We start from the raw sequence: 22,147 nt of genomic DNA, 5'->3' as shown, positions 1-22,147 counted from the left end.
ATTATTATACGATTCGAATACAGATCAGTACCGTAGTAGGCTATTTATTATGTAAATGATTTACAGGAAATCTACACTGAAGAGATTTTTCACGCCCTCCACTCAGCCCTATGCGGGCCCTGGTCCAAAGTGGAGTGGACTAGGAATAGGGTGTCCAAAACTCGGTTTCTATCCAATTGGCGACATAACTGTTAGGTTATATCAGTTATCCTGTTAGAAATGTTGTGCAGAATCCACTGCGCTCTTTTAGATGCAACGTTTATGGTCATGTTGCAGCAGTGCCCTTACGAAAAAAGATTGCAGTCACAGTGCAGTATAACTGCAGTATGCAGCAAATATTGCGTTCAAAATAACCGTTTTTTTAATGTCAGAATTGCCTTGTAATTTAAGCTTTAAGCTGAATCCATGAATTAAATACACGTATATTTATAATTCCATTCTCAGTCCTTTCTTCATTGTCTATTACTGTAACTCAACCATAGTCTTGTGTACATATTCATTATCTTTATGGAGTCAGATAAACATTTTAATAGGCTAACTGCTTAGTCTCATGTGATGTATATATAATATACTGTGTGTTAACATATCAAATATTAGTGCCCACTATAGTGCTCTCTCTCTCTTAACTGTGAATTCAAAACCCAGCTGTGTTAGTTTTAATTAAACAGGGATCCCACTAATGTGCATTGCTTGCTGTTTGGGGTTTTAGGCTGGGTTTCTGTACAGCACTTTGAGATATCAGCTGATGTACGAAGGGCTATATAAATACATTTGATATGATTTAGTCTCACAGGGAAGGGTAGGACTTGTACTTTTATGGTTTTATGTATTGATTGATTACACGTATCAAAGCCTTTGCTGATTAACATTTACAGTCGCTTTTGTTGTTGGAAGAATCATGCCATGACAGAAAGATGTAGTAAAAGTGTAGAAAATAAAAAGTTGATTTTGAATTAGCAGTTGATTAATTGTTTAAAAATAAATAAAAAATTCTGGTTACTTGTCATTTGTTATTCATTAGGTAAGTTAGATGCCTGAAATCAAGTTTAAATTTAGGTGTACTGACTTCACGTTTCACATCATGGTTTTTATGTTCTGCAGGTTTAAGCTACTTACTTGAAAGACTGGGAAGTTTCACTTGAATGACCCTCTAAGTCTTAATTAAGAGTAGTGGGAAAACATGCTGTTACTCCAGTTGCACGTTTCACCACTGACCCTTCATCTTTCCAACCAAAAGATGAGAACAAACAAATGTTTGACATTTACAAAATGTATCAATTTGGATAATGTATACTGAACAAAAAATATAAACACAACATGCAATAATTTCAAAGATTTTGCAGAGTTACATTTCATATGAGGAAATCAGTCAATTGAAATACATGAATTTGGCCTTAATCTATGGATTTTACATTATTTGGAATACAGCTATGCATCTGTTGGTCATATACCTTTAAAAAAAAGGTGCCTCACAATGGGCCTCAGGATCTCGTCACGGTATTTTTTTGCATTCAAATTGCCATTGATAAAATGCAATAATCGTGTTAATTTGCTCATAGCTTATGCCTCCCCATTCAATAACCCCACCGCCTCTATTGGGCACTCTGTTCACAACGTTGACATCAGCAAACTGCTAGCCTACACAACGCCATACACATGGTCTTCGGTTGTGAGGTCGGTTAGATATACAGCTAAATTCTCTAAAACGGTGTTAGATGTGGCTTATGGTAGAAGAATGAACATTCAATTCTCAGGCAACAGCTCTGGTGGACATTCCTGCAGTCAGCATGCCAATTGTACGCTCCCTCAAAACTTGAAACATCTGTGGCATTGTGTTGTGAGACAAAACAGCACATTTTAGAGTGGCCTTTTATTGTCCCCAGCACATGGTGCACCTGCATAATGATCATGCTGTTGATTCAGATTCTTCATATGCCACACCTGTCAGGTGGATGGATTATCTTGGCAAAAGGAGAAGCGCTCACTAACAAGGATGTAAACAAATGTTAAAGTAAGCTTTTTGTGCATATGGAACATTTCTGGGATCTTTTATTTCAGCTCATGAAACACGAGACCAACACTGTACATGTTGCATTCATATTTTTTGTTCAGTGTCCTGTAGGTAGTTTGACCATATTGTCAATGTTAAGAAGCTATCTTATAACATGCTTTACCAAGAAAGCATCATGTGAAAGTGAAATGAAACATCGCCCCTAAAATAAATCTAAATAATGTGTTGGTGCATGTACTTAGTCTTGTCCATGTTAACGTACTGTGTTGGGAATATAATTGCCTACTATGCAGTTGGCCTTTAAGGTTGCAGATATGGGTGTGGTGGGGAGGCGTGTCCACCCCACAGGTGACATCTTGAATTGACTGCAGAGAGAGGTAGCATTGTTTGCTGTGTGCTAAGCGGGATTTGTAAGCCTCTTTCCTATCACAGTCCATTGTTTTGCTGAAAATTAGAGGCCTGGATGACACCAGTGTCGTGATAAGGAAACAAAACACTAAAGTGGAGTTCTTTAGCAAAACAGTCCTAAACAAACATCACTATGTTGTCATCCGGAGTCCCAAGTATTTATTTTCCAAGCTATAGCACACAGTATTTTACACACAGCAGGTTTTTAAAGGACTAAAAGGTTAAGTCTGCTCCATGTTTTCATTTTTGTCATCTAAAAAAATATTTCGATACTGGTGTTGTCCTGGCGCTAGTGAAAATATCTAGACATAGGTGTTGTCCTGGCGCTAGTGAAAATATCTAGACATAGGTGTTGTCCTGGCGCTAGTGAAAATATCTAGACATAGGTGTTGTCCTGGCGCTAGTGAAAATATCTAGACATAGGTGTTGTCCCGGTGCTAGTGAATATATCTAGACATAGGTGTTGTCCCGGCGCTAGTGAATATATCTAGACATAGGTGTTGTCCCGGCGCTAGTGAAAATATCTAGACATAGGTGTTGTCCCGGCGCTAGTAAAAATATCTAGACATAGGTGTTGTCCAATTTGTAAGTCGCTCTGGATAAGAGCGTCTGCTAAATGACTTAAATGTAAATGTAAATGTTGTCCCGGCGCTAGTGAAAATATCTAGATACAGGTGTTGTCCTGGCGCTAGTGAATATATCTAGACATAGGTGTTGTCCCGGCGCTAGTGAAAATATCTAGACATAGGTGTTGTCCCGGCCTAGTGAAAATATCTAGACATAGGTGTTGTCCCGGCGTGTATCTAAAATATCTAGACATAGGTGTTGTCCTAGTGAAAATATCTAGATACAGGTGTTGTCCTGGCGCTAGTGAAAATATCTAGACATAGCGCTAGTGAAAATATCTAGACATAGGTGTTGTCTAGTGAAAATATCTAGACATAGGTGTTGTCCTGGCGCTAGTGAAAATATCTAGACATAGGTGTTGTCCCGGCGCTAGTGAAAATATCTAGACATAGGTGTTGTCCCGGCGCTAGTGAAAATATCTAGACATAGGTGTTGTCCCGGCGCTAGTGAAAATATCTAGACATAGGTGTTGTCCTGGCGCTAGTGAAAATATCTAGACATAGGTGTTGTCCTGGCGCTAGTGAAAATATCTAGACATAGGTGTTGTGTCCATAGGTGTTGTGGCGCTAGTGAAAATAAAATATCCCGGCGCTAGTGAAAATATGTAGACATAGGTGTTGTCCCGGCGCTAGTGAAAATATCTAGACATAGGTGTTGTCCCGGCGCTAGTGAAAATATCTAGACATAGGTGTTGTCCTGGCGCTAGTGAAAATATCTAGACATAGGTGTTGTCCTGGCGCTAGTAAAATTATCTAGACATAGGTGTTGTCCTGGCGCTAGTGAAAATATCTAGACATAGGTGTTGTCCTGGCGCTAGTAAAAATATCTAGACATAGGTGTTGTCCTGGCGCTAGTGAAAATATCTAGACACAGGTGTTGTCCCGGCGCTAGTGAAAATATCTAGACATAGGTGTTGTCCCGGCGCTAGTGAAAATATCTAGACACAGCGCAGGGGAATGTGGCCCATTGTGTCTTTTCTGTTGGATTATTGCTTTTAAATTTAGATCTCGTTGGATTACCTTTTTTTTTTTTTTGGGGGGGCTTCCTTTGGGTTACAAACATTTATTTGGTCTTGGACTTCCATTTAAGGACTCACACTCTCAACCAAAGGTTCTGGTAGGACTAAGGTTTCAAACTGAGACTGTTGGCTCTGACAGGACTGTACTATCTTATTGTTGATTAATTCTTTTGTTGTTCATGCTGAACTGTCCTATCAACACGTCACAAGCTAACTTTATTTTTTAGCAATGTTAGCTAGCAATCCAGCTATCTGAAATCTTATTGGTTGAAGAATTGGTCAGACTTTAAATGCACTTGAACACAATCATGGCAGACTTACGACTTCCCACGAGCACATGAATGCCCCATATTCAAATGTTTGTTAGGTTGGCATGATCATTTTGACAGACAATTCATAGACAGTCCATGTATGGTGTGAATTCTTAACCAACACACAGATTTACAACCGTTCATATTTTCATCAAAACGAAAGCAGGACCAAGGCACTCTGAAAATAATTAATTAAAATGCCTTTATTTGTACGGCATGTTAAATGAAAACAAAGATTAAACTCAGACGCGTTTCGGCTGCATGGCCTTAGTCAGGGAGTACAAAGATTTGATAATGCATGTCATTTGAACAGCATTTTCCAATCAAACCTGATTTGAAGAGGGTTACAGAATTAATTGGACAACACCTAGTAAAAATTATACATATTAAAAAGTACTATAAAAATTATAAAAATGAAAATCAAGGCTAGAAGGATCAGAAGTCATAGAAAAGTAGTTCCGCCTTTTTGACTGGGCAAAGTTGTAAGAATAGCAGAGCCGCCTAATTTATTGTACACTAGATCACAGCAAACATGTTCATATTTTCAATGTCCTTATTAATAAAGAACTGATCACAAGAAATGTTCTCAATGTCAAATAAAATAATAAAACTAGCTGTTCGAAGATTAATGTAGCAATTGTAAGTGTCTGTTATATAACAAAAAAATGTATCAATAAAAAAATTCAGTCCAGGTGATTTGGCCTGTGTTTGCGCTGGTGTGACTTCAGATGTGCCAGTCGTTTGAAGCTGAGTCCACACACAGAACAGCAGTACGGTCTCTCCCCAGTGTGGGTGCGCAGGTGCACTTTCAAAATGTCTGCCCGTGTGAAGCTCTTGTCACACATATTGCAGCAGTGGGGTTTCTCCTGCGTGTGAATGCGCTGATGCACCTTCAGGTTCCAGAGCCGACTGAACTTGTTCCCACAGATGGAGCAGCAGTAGGGCTTGTCTGTGGTCTGGCTGCACTTGTGCCTCTTCAGGTCGGAGAAGGAGGTGAAGCCCTTGCCGCAGTGGCTGCAGAGGTGGAGTCCCTTGGCCTGGTGGACCCTCTGGTGGACCTTGAGGTTGCAGGCCTGGGTGAAGGTCTTACCGCACTGGGTGCAGGAGTACGGAGGCCCAGACCCTGACTCTCTACCAGTTTTGTGTGTCTGCTTGTGGGCCTTGAGGGAACCAAAGTCTGGGAAGGTCATGGTACATTGATTGCAGGCATGACGCCTCCCCCCTACTCCTGTTACCTGCTCTTGTGAACGATCTCTGAGGTTTAAAGAGAGTCCAAAGTCGTCAGCGGCATCATACAGGCTCTCTGTGTTGTTGTGGGCTGAGCTTCCAGAGTGGATGGAGGATAGCCCCCTGTGGCCGGCTCTACTACCTGACTCTGGGACTCCATGTTCTGGGTACACGACACTGGAGTCCTGCAGGTACCCCTCCTCGTTGATCAACAGGCAGTTCAGGTCTCCCACCTTCGGGTGGGGAGATGGCATTGGCGACCCCACCTGCTCCCTCCGGCTCCGATGGGAGCGAGGCATGTGGGAGCGATGGTGATGGTCTCCCCCTCAGACCCCCCCAGGTCCACCTGGTAGCGACCTGCAACTCTGTAGCTCAGCCCCCCCAGACGAGACGGAGAACCAGGAAGCCTATCCAGCCCTTCCATGTCTAGAAGATGGTCGCCACTACCACTACTGCCGTAACCAGACTTCTCAAAGCCGACCCCCAGTTCCTCCATGCCGTAGCGGGGGCGGTAGAGAGGTTGGCTGGGGTCTCCCTCGGGGCCCGGTGGTTCAGGCCCCTGGTCTAGACCAGAAGCCCAGTCATCCTGGCACCGCTGTAGATCCTGCTGAATAAAACTCTTACTGGGCCCCGAGACGTCTGAACCATCGGCCCCTGAAAACACAGGGGACATGGGGCATTAGAAGCATTCATATTTAATACATTAGAATTACTAGAAACGGTAGTAGAGTAACTGTAATGTTAAATGTCTACTTACAGTTTCAAGTTGACTTTCCATGTATAATAATGAATACATTTGAAATGAAACAGCATACTATCAAAGTTACTCTTGTTATCATTCTCATCATCATAAAAAGTAGGTTATTGTCTGTGTTATATTTGTGGTAAACTCCTCAACTCACCATCCAGGCAGACGCCCCATCTCTCCTGTAGCTCAGTGTTGTGGAGAGGCTCCTCTTTCAGCAGGCTGTCCAGCTTCTGACCTCCGACCTCTGTGGACTGGTAGAGCAAATTATTCTGACTAAATAATGGATAAACTGACAGTGATTGAATAGAGCTGACATGATGGTTCTATATTCACAATTCTCCTCTGGTACCCCCAGACATCTCATAACTTTGTCGTAGCCCTGAACTAACATACTTGATTCAAGTAGTGAAGGACTTGATGATTTGTTGACAAGTTGAATGAAGTGTTTAAGTTCTGGAACAGTTCAAATATGAGGAGAGGTTTGAAAATGGCTGCCCTATTCTTTGTGACAGACAATCTGTTATGTACAACATATTTCCACCTGAACATTCTGTAACATCACACCCCCCACAGGTATTTAGTCAGTCCCCTGCCTACCTCAGAGATTTTCCTAGGGCTGGTGGCCTCAGTCTCCTCCAGATCATTTAAGGCTGTTTCCCTGGCCACGCCCCCACAGCTGCTCCACTCCTCCCCTGATACCTTCTCCTGCTTCAGGCCACGCCCACTCTCCACACCTGGCCACAGGTAAACAAAGAGAACGTTTCATTTGGAGTAAAAGGTAAGTAACATTGTGGATAATAGAGTCTCCTCACATCAGATGAAGGAAAGGAAACATCTTATTAAGATGCCACCACCACCCATGACTGACTCCTTTCTTAAACCAATACTGTCTGATCAGTGATCACCAAAGTATAAAAGGTACACATTACAGCAGCCCCACTTCAGAGTGATTCTATATTTTTCACAGGAGGTTGGGGGCACTCTAATTGGGAAGGACGGGCTCATAGTAATGGCTGGAGCAGAATCAATGGAATGGTATCAAATACTTCAAACATGGTTTCCATGAGTTTGATGTCATTCCATTTACTCCGTTCCAGCCATTATTATGAGCCTCCACTGATTGTATGCATGTACAGTACCAGTCAAAAGATTGGACACACCTACTCATTCAAGGGTTTTTCTTTATTTGTACAATTTTCTACATTGTAGAATAATAGTGAAGACATCAAAACTATGAAGAAACACATATGAAATAATGTAACCAAAAAAAAGTGTTAAAGAAAACAAAATATGTTTTATATTTGAGATTCTTCAAAGTTGCCACCCTTCGCCTTGATAACAGCTTTGAACAGTCTTGGCATTCTCTCAACCAGCGGGGCGGCAGGGTAGCCTAGTGGTTAGAGCGTTGGACTAGTAACCGAAAGGTTGCAAGTTCAAATCCCCAAGCTGACAAGGTACAAATCTGTCGTTCTGCCCCTGAACAGGCAGTTAACCCACTGAAAATAAGAATTTGTTGTTAACTGACTTGCCTAGTAAAATAAAGGTAAAGTTAAAAACCTGGAATGCTTTTCCAACAGTCCTGTAGGAGTTCCCACATATGCTGAGCACTTGTTGGCTGCTTTCCTTTATTCTGTGGTCCAATTCATCCAAAACAATCTCAATTGGGTTGAGGTCGGGTGATTGTGGAGTCCAGGTCATCTGATGCAGCACTCCATCACTCTCCTTCTTGGTCAAATAGCCCTTACACAGCCTGGAGGTATATTGGGGTCATTGTCCCAATAATAAGCGCAAACCAGATGTCATATCGCTGATGGCATATTGCTGGTAGCCACACTGGTTAACTGTGCCTTGAATTCTAAATAAATCACAGACTGCGTCACCAGCAAAGCACCCCCACACATCACACCACCTCCTCCATGCATGGAACCACATATGCGGAGATCATCTGTTCACCTACTCTGTGTCTCACGAAGACATGGCGGTTGGAACCAAAATCTAATTTGGACTCATCAGACCAAAGGACAGACTTCCATCGATCTAATGTTCATTACTTGTGTTTCTTGGCCCAAGCAAGTCTTCTTATTATCGCTGTCCTTTAGTAGTGGTTCCCTTGTGGCAATTTGACCATGAATTCGCCGACGAGTAGGTAAACCACCACTACTCCCTGTCAGGAAGTCCAGGATCCAGTTGTAGAAGGAGGTGTTTGGTCCCAGGGTCCTTAGATTAGTGATGTGCTTTGTGGGCACTATGGCGTTGAATGCTGAGCTGTAGTCAATGAACAGCATTCTCACATAGGATGTTCCTTTTGTCCAGGTGGGAAAGGGCAGTGTGGATTGTGATTGCATCATCTGTGGATCTGCTGGGGTGGTATGCAAATTGGAGTGGGTCTAGGGTTTCCGGCATGATGGTGTTGATGTGAGCCATGACCAGCCTTTAAAAGCACTTCATGGCTACAGACGTAAGTGCTACGGGCGCTAATAATTTAAGCAAGTTACCTTCCATTTCTTGGGCACAGGGACTATGGTGGTCTGTTTGAAACATGTAGGTATTACAGACTCGGTCAGGGAGAGGTTGGAAGTGTCAGTGAAGATACTTGCCAGTTGGTCCGCGTCCTGGTAATCCGTCTGGCCCAGCGAGTTTGTGAATGTTGACCTTTTTAAAGGTCTTGCTAACATCAGCTACGGACAGCGTGATCACACAGTCGTCCGGAACAGCTGGTGCTCTCATTCATGCTTCAGTGTTGCTTGCCTCGAAGCGAGCAGATAGGCATTTAGCTTGTGGCTGGGTTTCCCCTTGTAGTCCGTAATATTTTTCAAGCCCTGCCACATCTGACGAGCGTCAGAGCCGGTGTAGTAGGATTCAATCATAGTCCTGTATTGACGCTTTGTCTGTTCGATGGTTTGTCTGAGGGCATAGTGAGATTTCTTATAAGCATCCGGATTAGTGTCCCACTCCTTGAAAGCGGCAGCTCTAGCCTTAAGCTTGGTGCGGATGTTGCCTGTAATTCATGGCTTCTGGTTGGGGAATGTATGTATGGTCACTGTGTGGACGACATAGTCGATGCACTTATTGATGAAGCCGGTGACTGAGGTGGTATACTCCTCAATGCCATTGGATGAATCATGGGACATATTCCAGTCTTTGCTAGCAAAACAGTCCTGTAGCGTAGCATCCTTGTCATCTAACTTTTCGTATTGAGCGAGTCACTGATTCTTCCTGCTTTAGCTTATAAGCAGGAATCAGGAGGATAGAAATATGGTCAGATTTGCCAAATGGAGGGAGAGCTTTGTATGCGTCTCTGTATGTGGAGTAAAGGTGGTCTAGAGTTTATTTCCCTCTCCTTGCACATGTGACATGCTGGTAGAAATGAGGTAAAACGGATTTAAGTTTGCCTGCATTAAAGTCCCCGGCCACTAGGAGCGCTGCTTCTGGGTGAGCATTGTCGTGTTTGCTTATGGCCTTACACAGCTCGTTGAGTGCGGTCTTAGTGCCAGCATCGGTTTGTGGTGGTAAATAGACGGCAACAAATAATATAGATGACAACTTTCTTGGTAGATAATGTGGTATACAGCTTATCATGAGGTATTCTAGCTATGTCGAGAAATACCTTGAGAATTCTTTAATATTTGACATCGTGCACCAGTAGTTGACAAATAGCCCTAGACCCCCGCCCCTCGTCTTCCCAGACATAGCTGCTTTGTCCTGCCAATGCATGGAGAAGCCAGTCAGCTCTAAATTATCTGTGTCGTCGTTCAGCCATGTCTCAATGAAACATAAAATATCACAGTTTTTAATGTCAGGATAGTCTTAAGATCATCCAGTTTGAATTCAAATGATTGCATGTTGGCCAATAATACTGAGGGTAGTGGTGGTTTACCTACTTGTCTGCGAATTCATGGTCAAATTGCTGCAAAAAGAAACAGTACTAAAGGACACCAATAAGAAGAAGAGACTTGCTTGGGCAAAGAAACACAAGCAATGGACATTAGACTGGTGGAAATCTGCTCTTTGGTCTGATGAGTCCAAATTTGAGTGTTTTGGTTCCAACCGCAGTGTCTTTGTAAGACGCGGAGTAGGTGAATGGATGATCTCCGCATGTGTGCTTCCCACCGTGAAGCATGGAGGAGGTGGTATGATGGTGCTTTGCTGGTGACACTGTCTGTGATTAATTTAGAAAGGGCTATTTGACCAAGAAGGAGAGTGATGGAGTGCTGCATCAGATAACCTGGCCTACACAATCACCCGACCTCAACCCAATAGAAATAGTTTAGGATGATTTGAACCGTAGAGTGAAGGTAAATTAGCCAACAAGTGCTCACCACACGTGGGAACTCCTTCAAGACTGTTGGAAAAGCATTCCAGGTGAAGCTGGTTGAGAGAATACCAAGAGTGTGCAAAGCTGTCATCAAGGCAAAGGGTGGCTACTTTGAAGAATCTCAAATATAAAATATTTTGTGATTTGTTTAACACTTTTTTGGTTACTACATGATTCCATGTGTGTTATTTCATAGTTTTGGTGTCTTCACTATCATGCAAAAATGTTGAAAACAGTTAAAGAAATAAAGAAAAACCCATAAATGAGTAGGAGTGTCCAAACTTTTGACTGGTACTGTATGTATGTATGTATATAGTATACATACATACATACATACATACATACATACATACATATTGATTTGCAACCCCATTTTTCCCTCAGAACAGCATTAATTTGTCTGGGGCATGGACTCTAGAAGGTGTTGAAAGATTTCCACAGGGATGCTGGCCCATGTTGACTCCAATGCATCCCACAGTTGTGTGAAGTTAGCTGGATGTCCTTTGGGTGGTGGACCATTCTTGATACACATGGGAAACTGTTGAGCATGAAAAACTCAGCAGCATTGCAGTTCTGGACACACTCAAACCAGTGCGCCTGGCACCTACTACCATACCCATCAAAGGCACTTCAATATTTTGTCTTGCCCATTCACCCTCTGAATGGCACACATACACAATCCATGTCTCAAGGCTTAAAAATTCATATTTAACCTGTCTCACCCCCTTCATATACATTTAAAGTGGATTTAATACGTGACATTAATTAGGGGAAATAGCTTTCACCTGGTTAGTCGGTCATGGAAAGAGCAGGTGTTCCTAATGTTTTGTATATTGTAGATATGTGTTTTGATGTCTCTCTTTTCACCTGTCTGTGAGGTTCCAGAGCTTCTCTCCTTGGCTTCCTCGTCAGCTCTTCCACAGTCTGCACACTTCCCCCCTCCGGTCTCCCTCTCTGTCCCTGCGTCTGTTCTCCGACCACTGTAGCCGCTTCTTCAGCGACTCGAGCTGCTCCCGGCTGCGGGACATCTCCTTCAGGAAGCTATCGTCCACCAGCCTTGTGATCTCGTACATAGCAGCCTTGAATACCGTCTCCATGACTCCGGAGAGCTGAGACTGGAAGGTTACGATGGCTTCAGACATCATAGCAAATTGTCTATGTGTAGCTAGGTACAGTTACGAGTTCATAACATTTAGGTACTTTTGTTTCGGTGGGTCAGTGTTACGATCCAGCTCAGCAAAAGGCTAGGAAGCTAGCTAGCTACCGTTAGCAGGCTAGCTACTGTTGGATGTTGTCTCTTTCAATGACGGTTCTAATAACAAGTTTAATATTTTCGAGATATAAGATGTAGCATTTACTGTATGAGGATATTCGAACAAAGAAATACCATAGGCATTGAAAGAACGCAAGCTCATGGCAGTTAGGTAACTAACGTTTGATAGGTACAGAGCCAACACCAAAATCACAGATAGAACAATGAGACAGACATTTCACCGGATGTATAAAATGTAAAGCATCCGCTTTCCATTCACTACCACATATGGTAGTGACAGGAAATCTACTGGCCGTGAGTGGGAGAATATGGAACGATATTTTGCTTGATCTCAAAACAATTTTCTGTTCCCCAAACTATTATATGTTATGAGCAGAGTGTACCATGTGCGAAAGTTTTTTTAAATGACGTTGTTTACAAGGAACGTCAAGGCGAGGAGGGGGGGAAATATGCAGATAAATGCTAGAACGCGCCAATAGGATCTTGCTAGTTCGTGATTGGCTCTGCCCACCTCTTTCATTGTTATGCCCACTATTACTAATTTGTTCCCATTGGAAACAACAGGCTGGGTCTATCTTGGTCTAGTTATAACAAATCTTTGCTGAAGTCATTCCCAAAAAACAATAGCACTTCCGGAAACAAACCTACGGATCTGGTAGTGGGACAATCCACACTACGCTCCTCTCTGGAGAGACGTCTTTATTTGAGCAAAACCTTTGCATGTTCTCACGTTGACTGTAAAAAAGGTTGAACATATAATCCGGCTATTTTTATAAAATTGTGTAAAATATTTACAGGAAATCTACACATCATTCAGTGCGTCACACAAAGCACTGTGTGCCGTGTCCATAGAATAAGAAGCCATGTTCTGATCAATCCTGTACGTTATATTCTAAATAATAATCGATTGTACATGTACATGAGTGTTGGTTGAAGATGTCTGCCACCCACATGTCGAACGAAGGGTTTCAAATTCAGTTCGCCTCTGTTATGGAGAGTGTATTGAATACTGCAGTCACCGAGACAATTAAACTTTTCGAAACAACTATTGAGGAACTGCGAGCCGAAATATCCAGAATAAAAAAGAGAACAAGGAACCTCAAATCGAGGCGTCGATCCCATGAAATAACGAAGAGATGGACCGGTGAAAGTGAACGCCAAAACCACAGAGCCCAGACCGAGTCAAAGTGCAACACGTATCGGAAAATGTGACATCGGCGTTCAATGCGGTGAGTTGAAAACGTTATCCACTGTTGCTAACTATCTATCTACGTTCTAATTACTCACCCATGATCACACATCCTGATAATTAGCTCGCTGAGCATGTAGAATCACAGCTAATTTTTCCAAAACTACTTCATGTAGCTACGTTTAATTTGTATAGACTACAATATTAGGCAGAACATATCGTTTTGAGAGTTGTAGTCTATACTATTATGCATTCATAAATGACTGATAAGAGATCCTTCATAACCTACGGATTTATATGTCACCCAAAATGATAGGGATGTTGCAACCATAGAAATAGATAAAATAGAACTTACTTGGAACCTCAAAAACTGGCAATTTGACGGGATTCTATTTGTATGGTTGCAACACAGGATGTGAAATGTTCTGTCACATCAGTTGGTTTGTAAACTTTAACTCAGCGTGTTTTTTGTGCCTTTTATCCTATGTACAACTATCTTCTGGTCTGGTATTTTCAGTTCTGACAAAGCAGGCTTTACCTCGGGCTGGGGAGCAGCACCTGCGGGAGGAGGACCAGGGGACTGAGCTGCACTGTGGAGCGTATAACAAAGAGGGCAACCCACAGATGGCCTTTGTTCTGATCAAACAGGAGGTCGACTGGGTAAGACAGGCTTGTAGCCTGAGTCCCCAGCTAGTCTTAGTCCCAGATCTGTTTGTACTGTCTTGTCAATTCATCCACCTCTCTATACCCAACCTGTTGTTGGTGAACCCAGAAAAAAAGAGAAACCTTCACACTGCGCTTGCTAGTATCACTTGTTCATTTAAGCTTATGTACATCGGCCTCACAGTCTTTGTCAGAGTTTTCAATGACCCTAAGCTTTTGTGGTTGATTGTGCCATTGCCCCCCCCCCCATCATCAGGAGGCAGACTATTCTGATGACTACTCCCCTGGGTACATACTGCTGAAGAAGGAGGGGGCAGGTCCCCCGACTCTGGTCCGCAGACAACCTCTCAGAGAGTTACCAGGCAGAGGTAGGAACTAGGGAGACCTGCTTCTGAATCACACATCTTATTACAATGTATTAAACAGTATTGGAATGAGAACCAGGCTCTAATAATATCTATAATTATCTCTCCACTGTTATTCTCTCTGTCTTTTGTTCTTTCTCTGTCTCTCTCTGCATCTCTCGCTTTCCACTATCCCCGCCACCTTTCTCCTTCCTGTCCCTCTGTAGCCCTGGTCCCTCCTGGAGCCGTCAGGGCCCTGATCAACCGTTACACCCAGGAAAGGCCTCCCACCACCCAGTCTACCCCAGGAGCCGCAGCGGCCGTCCTCCAGGGAGATCCAGACACCCAGGAGGCCCCCCAGGCTCTCAGCCCATCCCAGCCCAGGACCAGAGAAGTTACCAGTGCCAGTGCAGGCCAGGCCCCTGGAGCAGAACAGCAGTCACTGGTAATACCAGCAGCAGAGTCTCCCATCAACATTACACCAGACAGCATCTTCTCAATCAGCAGCCACTATCCAGTCTACATCACCTGTCCTGTCTGCTGTATTGGTCCAGTCCACGGTAACTACTCTGTCAAAAGAAACTGTCCAGTCGACCGTAACGGTGAAGTCGACAGCAGCAGCGTCAGAGCGCCTGCCACCTGTCCTCTCCGGGTTACCCAGAACCCCTCATCAGGATACACAGCCCAGCCCCGTACCCCCTCGTCCACCCCAATCATCACCATCACAGTCCTTCACAGATGTTCTACCTGTAGCTCGTCCAATAGCAGTGCCCTCAACACAACCAGCTAGGCCTACAGGACCACCGGTCGCACCACCAACACAACCGCAACCGCCTACAGTTTTGGAGCAGTTGGGTGTTGCCATGGCAACATCGCTAACACCACCGGTCCAGTCCGCTCCTTCTCCAACTGTGTTGATAGAACCTGCCGGCCCCCCTGAGAAGCAGGGGTCGTTGGTCACTGATCATGTGCAACGCTCCCCCACTGTGCCACGACCGAAGTCACCTGCTTTCCCAGAGAGGATGTCTGATGAAGCTCCTCCTCAGCTGTCAGACCCTGCTGTAACTACACCCTCACCCTCTTGCCCCTTTCAAATGTCTAAGACACAGTTTTTAGCTCAGTTGTCAGTAGTACCCCAAGTACGCGCCCTGCCGTGGTTGGAGGAAGAGGAGGAGGAAAAATGGGGGGGAGGAAGATGAAGGGCAGAAAGATGAGGGCTTTCTTCCCTCCCTGCCACGTCTACGGAAGCTATGACAACCAGGTCTGTCGCTACGGAGACAACCCCCGCCGGCAAGAAAAAGGAGGAGATTGTTGTCCAGGTAGGTGGTGGCAGAAAGTCAAGTCAACGTGAAGCGCTCCTCTCTGGTCTCCGCCTCCGCTTAAGGCCCTGCCCCCAGAACAGTACTCCATCTCCAGTGGTTGCTAAGAAACCCAGAGAAGAGAGAACCGCACACCGGTACCATACCAGCTCCAACAGACTCCCCAGGCTCCACCGAAACGTCTCGCCAAAAAAACAGTTTTAAAATGTTTTACCAAGAACCAGTGTGCAGACTGCGGTCGTGTCCTGAGCAGCGCCGCTTCTTTAGAGAGTCACGCCTTTCTCCACACGGGAAGCGCCCGTTCGCCTGCTCTGCCTGCGGCAAGGACTTCCCCGACCTCAAGGGCCTCAACCGCCATGCCCGCGTCCACGGTGATCAGCGGGGCCACCAGTGTCCGCAGTGCAGCAAGACCTTTGTCTACCGCTTCGGCCTGACCAAGCACGAGCAGATGGTCCACAGCGGCGTGCGCCCGTTCATCTGCCCGATCTGTGACAAACGCTTCGTCATCCGGCGCGACATGGAGACGCATCTCCGCGTTCACACTGGAGAGAAACCGTTTGCCTGCTCCCTCTGTGTGAAGCGGTTCAAGAGGCGTGTGGAGCTGAATGTTCACCTGAGGTGGCATAACGGGGAGAAGAGACACTGGTGCTCGTACTGCGGGAAGGTCTTTCTGGATTACAATAATCTGAAGAGGCACAAACTGGTCCACACTGGGGAGAAACCTTACACCTGCTCTGAGTGTGGCAAGCACTTCAAACAGACTGGCCATCTGAAGAAACACCTGAAGACAATACACAAAGACAGATAGAGAGGACAGGGGGACGAGCCTTTAATGGCACCCTATTCCCTATATAGTGCACTATGCAGGCTCTGGTCAAAAGTAGTGCACTATATATATATATAAGAATAGGGTGTATAGAGGGGATTAATGGACATTCTCCATTTGTCAGTTCAAAACCCAGCCATATAGGTTTTAATGGGATATTGTGTGTAGTTGGTGAGGAAAAAAATACATTTAATCCTTTTTTAATTGAATCTTGAATTCTCACAGTGATTAATGACGCAGGGATCTCAATCTATTCTCACAGTGACCGGGAAGGACATGTTATTTTATGTTTTTCTGTACTGATTGATTACAAGAGTCAACGCTTTGGTTGTGTAAACATTTGGGGCTACTTTTGTTGTTTGAAAGGTTCATGCTGCGAGAGAATGACGTTCCTAAGTGATAGCGTAGTGTAAAAAAAGAACGACGTAGCTAAGTGATGACGTAGCGTAAAAAAAGAACGATGTTCCTAAGTGATAGCGTAGCGTAAAAAAAGAACGACAGCTAAGTGATAGCGTAGCGTAAAAAAAGAACGACGTAGCTAAGTGATGACGTAGCGTAAAAAAAGAACGACGTAGCTAGTGATGACGTAGCGTAAAAAAAACGACGTAGCTAGTGATGACGTAGCGTAAAAAAAGAACGACGTAGCTAAGTGATAGCGTAGCGTAAAAAAGGAGAAAAATGTTGAATTTACATTTATTGTATTTAAAACAAAATCTGATTATTTGTACATTTTGTTTATTAAGAAGTTGTTATGCCGAAAAGCAAGGTTATATTTAGTTTTATCGCGGTCACGCACATTATGGTTTTATGGTCAACAGGTTTCAACTAGTTTCATTTAAATTTGTTTCATGTTCTGTGCTATCGCCGCACTTTGGATCAATGATGTTCCTCATGGTTGGTTTAATGGATCATTTATAGAATGGTGTGGGCTGATTAGATTTAGGCCTAGCCCTAAAAGATAGCTTTAATTTTATTCTAGGGTTTAACCTATCCAGTGCTGTTGAACGTTTAAACCAGACATTTTTTCATTTTTTTTATTTCACCTTTATTTAACCAGGTAGGCTAGTTGAGAACAAGTTCTCATTTACAACTGCGACCTGGCCAAGATAAAGCATAGCAATTGGAAACATAGAACAACACAGAGTTACACATGGAATAAACAAAACATAGTCAATAATATAGTAGGACAAAAGAAAACAAAAAGTCTATATACAGTGAGTGCAGATGAGGTAAGTTAAGGAAATAAATAGGCCATGGTGGCGAAGTAATTACAATATAGCAATTAAACACTGGAATGGTAGATGTGCAGAAGATGAATGTGCAGGTAGAGATACTGGGGTGCAAAGGAGCTAAATAAATAAATAAATACAGTATGGGGATGAGGTAGGACAAGACTTGTTTTAATAATTTTTCTGAGCTATTAGATATGCTTGGGAGGGTGCACTGTCTCAGCGTCCAGGCACATGTTGGGCCCAACACTATCTAGGATAGGCACTCTATGACATTGCAATATCAGATTTGCTACTTACACTGAAAATAAATCTGTCTCATCTCTCTAGGTCAGTTAGCAAGAACCAATTAAAGTTCATATTTTGGTTTGGCTATTGTGCTTCTATGTTGAAAGGTATTATTTCTCATATCAACTAATGACAGTTGGACATCTACAGTGTTTTCAGAAAGTATTCATACGCCTTGACTTATTCCACAGTTTGTTGTGTTAAAGCCTGAATTCAAAATGGCTTAAATGTTGATTGTTTTTTCACCTATCTACACACAATACCCCATAATGACAAAGTGATAACATTGTTTTCGATTTTTAGGCAAATTTTGTGAAAATCTAATACATAAATAACTCATTTACATAAGTATTCACACCCCTGAGTCAATACATTATTATAATCACCTTTGGCAGTGATTACAACTGTGGGTCTTTCTGGGTAAGTCTCTAAGAGCTTTGCACAGCTGGATTGTACAATATTTGCACATTTATTATTTTCAAAATTCTTCAAGCTCTGTCAAGCTGATTGTTGATCATTGCTAGACAGCCGTTTTCAAGTCTTGCCATAGATTTTCATGTAGATTTAAGAACATTCAATGTCGTCTTGGTAAGCAACTCCAGTGTGTTTTAGGTTATTGTCCTGCCGAGAGCAGAATTTGTCTAAAAGTGTCTATTGGAAAGCAGAAAACTAGGTTTTTGTCAAGGATTTTGCCTGTGTTTAGCTCTATTCCATTTATTTTTATCCTAAAAAACTCCCAAGTCCTTGCCGATGACGAGCATACCCATAACGTGATGAAGCTACCACCATGCTTGAAAATATGAAGAGTGGTACTCAGTGATGAGTTGTTTCGGGATTTGCCCCAAACATAGGGCTTTGTATTCAGGACAAATACAGTTTTGTAATATTTTTTTCTTTACAGGTTTCCTTTTCACTCTGTCATTTAGGTTAGTATTGTGGAGTAACTACAACATTGTTGATCCATCCTCAGTTTTCTCCTTTCACAGCCATTAAACTATGTAACTGTTTTAAAGTCACCATTGCTGTTTCCTTCCTCTCCAGCAACTGAGTTAGGAAGGATGCCTGTATCTTATCAGGGTCACCAGGGTCTAGCCTACGCATGTTATTCTTGTTCATATATGGTGACAAATAAAATACAAAAAAATCATGCCAAACAGAAAGTATTCAAACATTGAAAAACCCAGATTGTATTATAAGAAAGCTCAAGAAATTGTGTTTTAACCCAAATTTGATGTCGTGTTCACGTGCTAGTCGGAACTAGGAAATCCTGAAATGTTCTAACTGGTTGAAGTTAATCACAGGCTGTGATCAACGAATTAGCAAGTCTCAAATGTCGGAGTTTCCTAGTTCCGACTGGCATGTGAATGTGGCATAACCCCTTTTTTTGGCACTAGTGTACTTCCATATATATTTCACATTCAGTTTTGAAACTGGTACCAGGTTACCTTCTGATAAGGCTTATGGGCGTTTGTTTGTAGAGCAAAACAACAGAAATGTCTGAGAGTCTCACCGTTTGATGGTGGATCATATTAGTTTGTAGCAGTGGAGGCTCCTCAGTGAAATACATTTTAAATTGTAAAACATAAAAAAATATGTATTTTTTAGATAAAACTATACTAAATATAATCACATCACCAAATAATTGATTAACACACACTATTTTGCAAATAAGGTCTACAGTAGCCTCGAGCAGTCTGTCGGGTCGCACATGATGTAGCCAGACAGCTTGTTTCCGTTGTAGTGGAAATTTCCTGTATTTACCAAATCATGAGAACAAACCACACATAAGTCAGAGTTATCATAAAGTACATCTTTAATTATATGAGCTCCATCACAACCCTGTGACTCTCAGATCAATTCAGTGTCTATAAATGAATTCTCTGAGAGTCCTTACACACTGCAACTGAGATCCTTTATAGCAAAGACACACATAGCCAGACAGCATTGGCTATAAATTATCGTTCAGCTTTGTCTCCTAAACTATGTTCTCACCTCGCTCTCAGGACCATAAAATAAATCCTCATATCAACAGGCATATATCAAATACACCCCTCCTTGACAAGATCACAGAGACACAGTGACTGGCACACAGACATTGTGGAGCCAAGAGATAATTGATTTAAAAGACATGTTTACCTATGAAGACAAGCTTGACCCCTCCCCTCTCTGCGGCCCAAGTAACTTACCCCATGACAGAGAACAGATAACTGAAACCGGCCAACAGTATTATACAAAAATAGACATTCTGATGAGAAGTAACTCACAAGCATATAATGAAATTAAAACATCTTATCTATGTTACCCAACTAATTCTGATTATTCCCCAACACTATCCTCTGGGTACATTGACTTCAATACAAAACCTAGGAGGCTCATGGTTCTTACCCCCTACCATAGACTTACACAGTAATTATGACAACTTCCGGAGGACGTCCTCCAACCTATCACTGCTCTTGCAGCATGTTGTCCACCCAATTAAAGGATCCGATAATAAATCTAGTACTGAAAGCATAAGCTACAGCTAGCTAGCACTGCAGTGCATAAAATGTTGTGTATAGTTGACTCAAAGAGAGAGAAAGACAGTAGTTGAACAGTTTTGAACAAATTAATTAATTCCAAAATGAAGGAGAAGCAAGAGATACATAGAGAGTAATTGTTTTAAGTTTCACTTAGCTTGCAAATGCAGCAAGCTAGATTAGCTTACTGAATGGCGGATGCTATGTTAGCTAGCTGGCTATGACTTTAACACAACACTGGAACTCTTCCCCAAGTCAAGGTCAGATTTTGGTGTTACTAATGTATTGCCACCGAGGCCCGCCGGAGCGCATAGATGTGAGAAGGAATACAACATGGCTGCTATGAATGTGAACCATGTGATCAGGGGTGTATTCATTCAGCCGATTCTGTTGAAAAACGTTTCTTAAATGGAAGCAAATGGAACAAAACGGGGATAAACATACCTGAATTTGTCCAATAGAAAATGTTGTTTGCAAATGTTGGACTAATGATAGGGAAAATGTTAGTATCATGTAGAGTCGTGGCCAAAAGTTTTGAGAATGACACAAAAATTAATTTTCACAAAGTTTGCTGCTTCAGTGTCTTTAGATATTTTTGTCAGTTGTTACTATGGAATACTGAAGTATAATTACAAGCATTTCATAAGTGTCAACAGCTTTTATTGAGAATTACATGAAGATGATGCAAAGAGTCAATATTTGCAGTGTTGATCCTTATTTTTCAAGACCTCTGCAATCCACGCTGGCATGCTGTCAATTAACTTCTGGGCCACTGATGGCAGCCCATTCTTGCATAATCAATGCTTGGAGTTTGTCAGAATATGTGGGTTTTTGTTTGTCCACCTGCCTCTTGAGGATTGACCACAAATTCTCAATGGGATTAAGGTCTGGGAGTTTCCTGGCCATGGATTCAAAATATCGATGTTTTGTTCCCCGAGCCACTTAGTTATCACTTTTGCCTTATGGCAAGGAGCTCCATTATCCTGGAAAAGGCATTGTTCGTCACCAAACTGTTCCTGGATGGTTGGGTGAAGTTGCTCTCGGAGGATGTATTGGTACCATTCTTTATTCATGGCTGTGTTCTTAGGAAAAATTGTGAGTTAGCCCACTCCCTTGGCTGAGAAGCAACCCCACACATGAATGGTCTCAGGATGCTTTACTGTTGGCATGACACAGGTCTGATGGTAGAGCTCACCTTGTCTTCTCCAGACAAGCTTTATTCCGGATGCCCCAAACAATCAGAAAGGGGATTCATCAGAGAAAATGACTTTACCCCAGTCCTCAGCAGTCCAATCCCTGTACCTTTTGCAGAATATCAGTCTGTCCCTGATGTTTTTCCTAGAGAGAAGTGGCTTCTTTGCTACCCTTTTTGACACCAGGCCATCCTCCAAAGGTCATTCGGCTCACTGTGCGTGCAGATGCACTCTCACCTGCCTGCTGCAATTCCTGATCAAGCTCTGTACTGTTGGTGCCCCGATCCCGCAGCTGAATCAACTTTAAGAGATGTTCCCAGCGCTTGCTGGACTTTCTTGGGTGCCCTGACAACAACAATTGAACCGCTCTTCTTGAAGTTATTGGTGATCCGATAAATGGTTGATTCAGGTGCAATCTTACTGGCAGCATTATCCTTGCCTGTGAAGCCCTTTTTGTGCAAAGCAATAATGACGGCACATGTTTCCTTGCAGGTAACCATGGTTGACAGAGGATGAACAATGATTCCAAGTACCACCCTCCCTTTTGAAGCTTCCAGTCTGTTATTAAAACTCAATCAGCATGACATAGTGATCTCTAGCCCTGTCCTCCTCAAAACTCACACCTGTGTTAACAAGAGAATC

At 42.9% G+C, this 22,147-nt stretch overlaps 2 protein-coding genes across 2 annotated transcripts; both read left to right on the top strand.

Annotated features, from left to right (window-relative positions):
- Window positions 1–12,422: 12,422 nt before the first annotated feature.
- LOC135531491 (uncharacterized) lies at window positions 12,423–15,652 on the top strand. The gene is made up of 4 exons (XM_064959522.1): window positions 12,423–13,167; window positions 13,645–13,787; window positions 14,047–14,158; window positions 14,362–15,652. Exons 2-4 carry the CDS (start codon window positions 13,752–13,754, stop codon window positions 14,922–14,924), a joined length of 711 nt encoding a protein of 236 aa, XP_064815594.1. The 5' UTR covers window positions 12,423–13,167; window positions 13,645–13,751; the 3' UTR covers window positions 14,925–15,652.
- A 6-nt stretch (window positions 15,653–15,658) lies between these two features.
- LOC135531493 (gastrula zinc finger protein XlCGF9.1-like) lies at window positions 15,659–16,261 on the top strand. Its single transcript, XM_064959524.1, has one exon. It carries the CDS (start codon window positions 15,659–15,661, stop codon window positions 16,259–16,261), a length of 603 nt encoding a protein of 200 aa, XP_064815596.1.
- Window positions 16,262–22,147: the final 5,886 nt, after the last annotated feature.

Source organism: Oncorhynchus masou, unplaced genomic scaffold, assembly GCF_036934945.1.
Source record: "Oncorhynchus masou masou isolate Uvic2021 unplaced genomic scaffold, UVic_Omas_1.1 unplaced_scaffold_1603, whole genome shotgun sequence".
NCBI lineage: Eukaryota > Metazoa > Chordata > Actinopteri > Salmoniformes > Salmonidae > Oncorhynchus > Oncorhynchus masou.
Note: the sequence above shows the minus strand (reverse complement) of the source record. Positions and strands in the feature narration are given on the sequence as shown.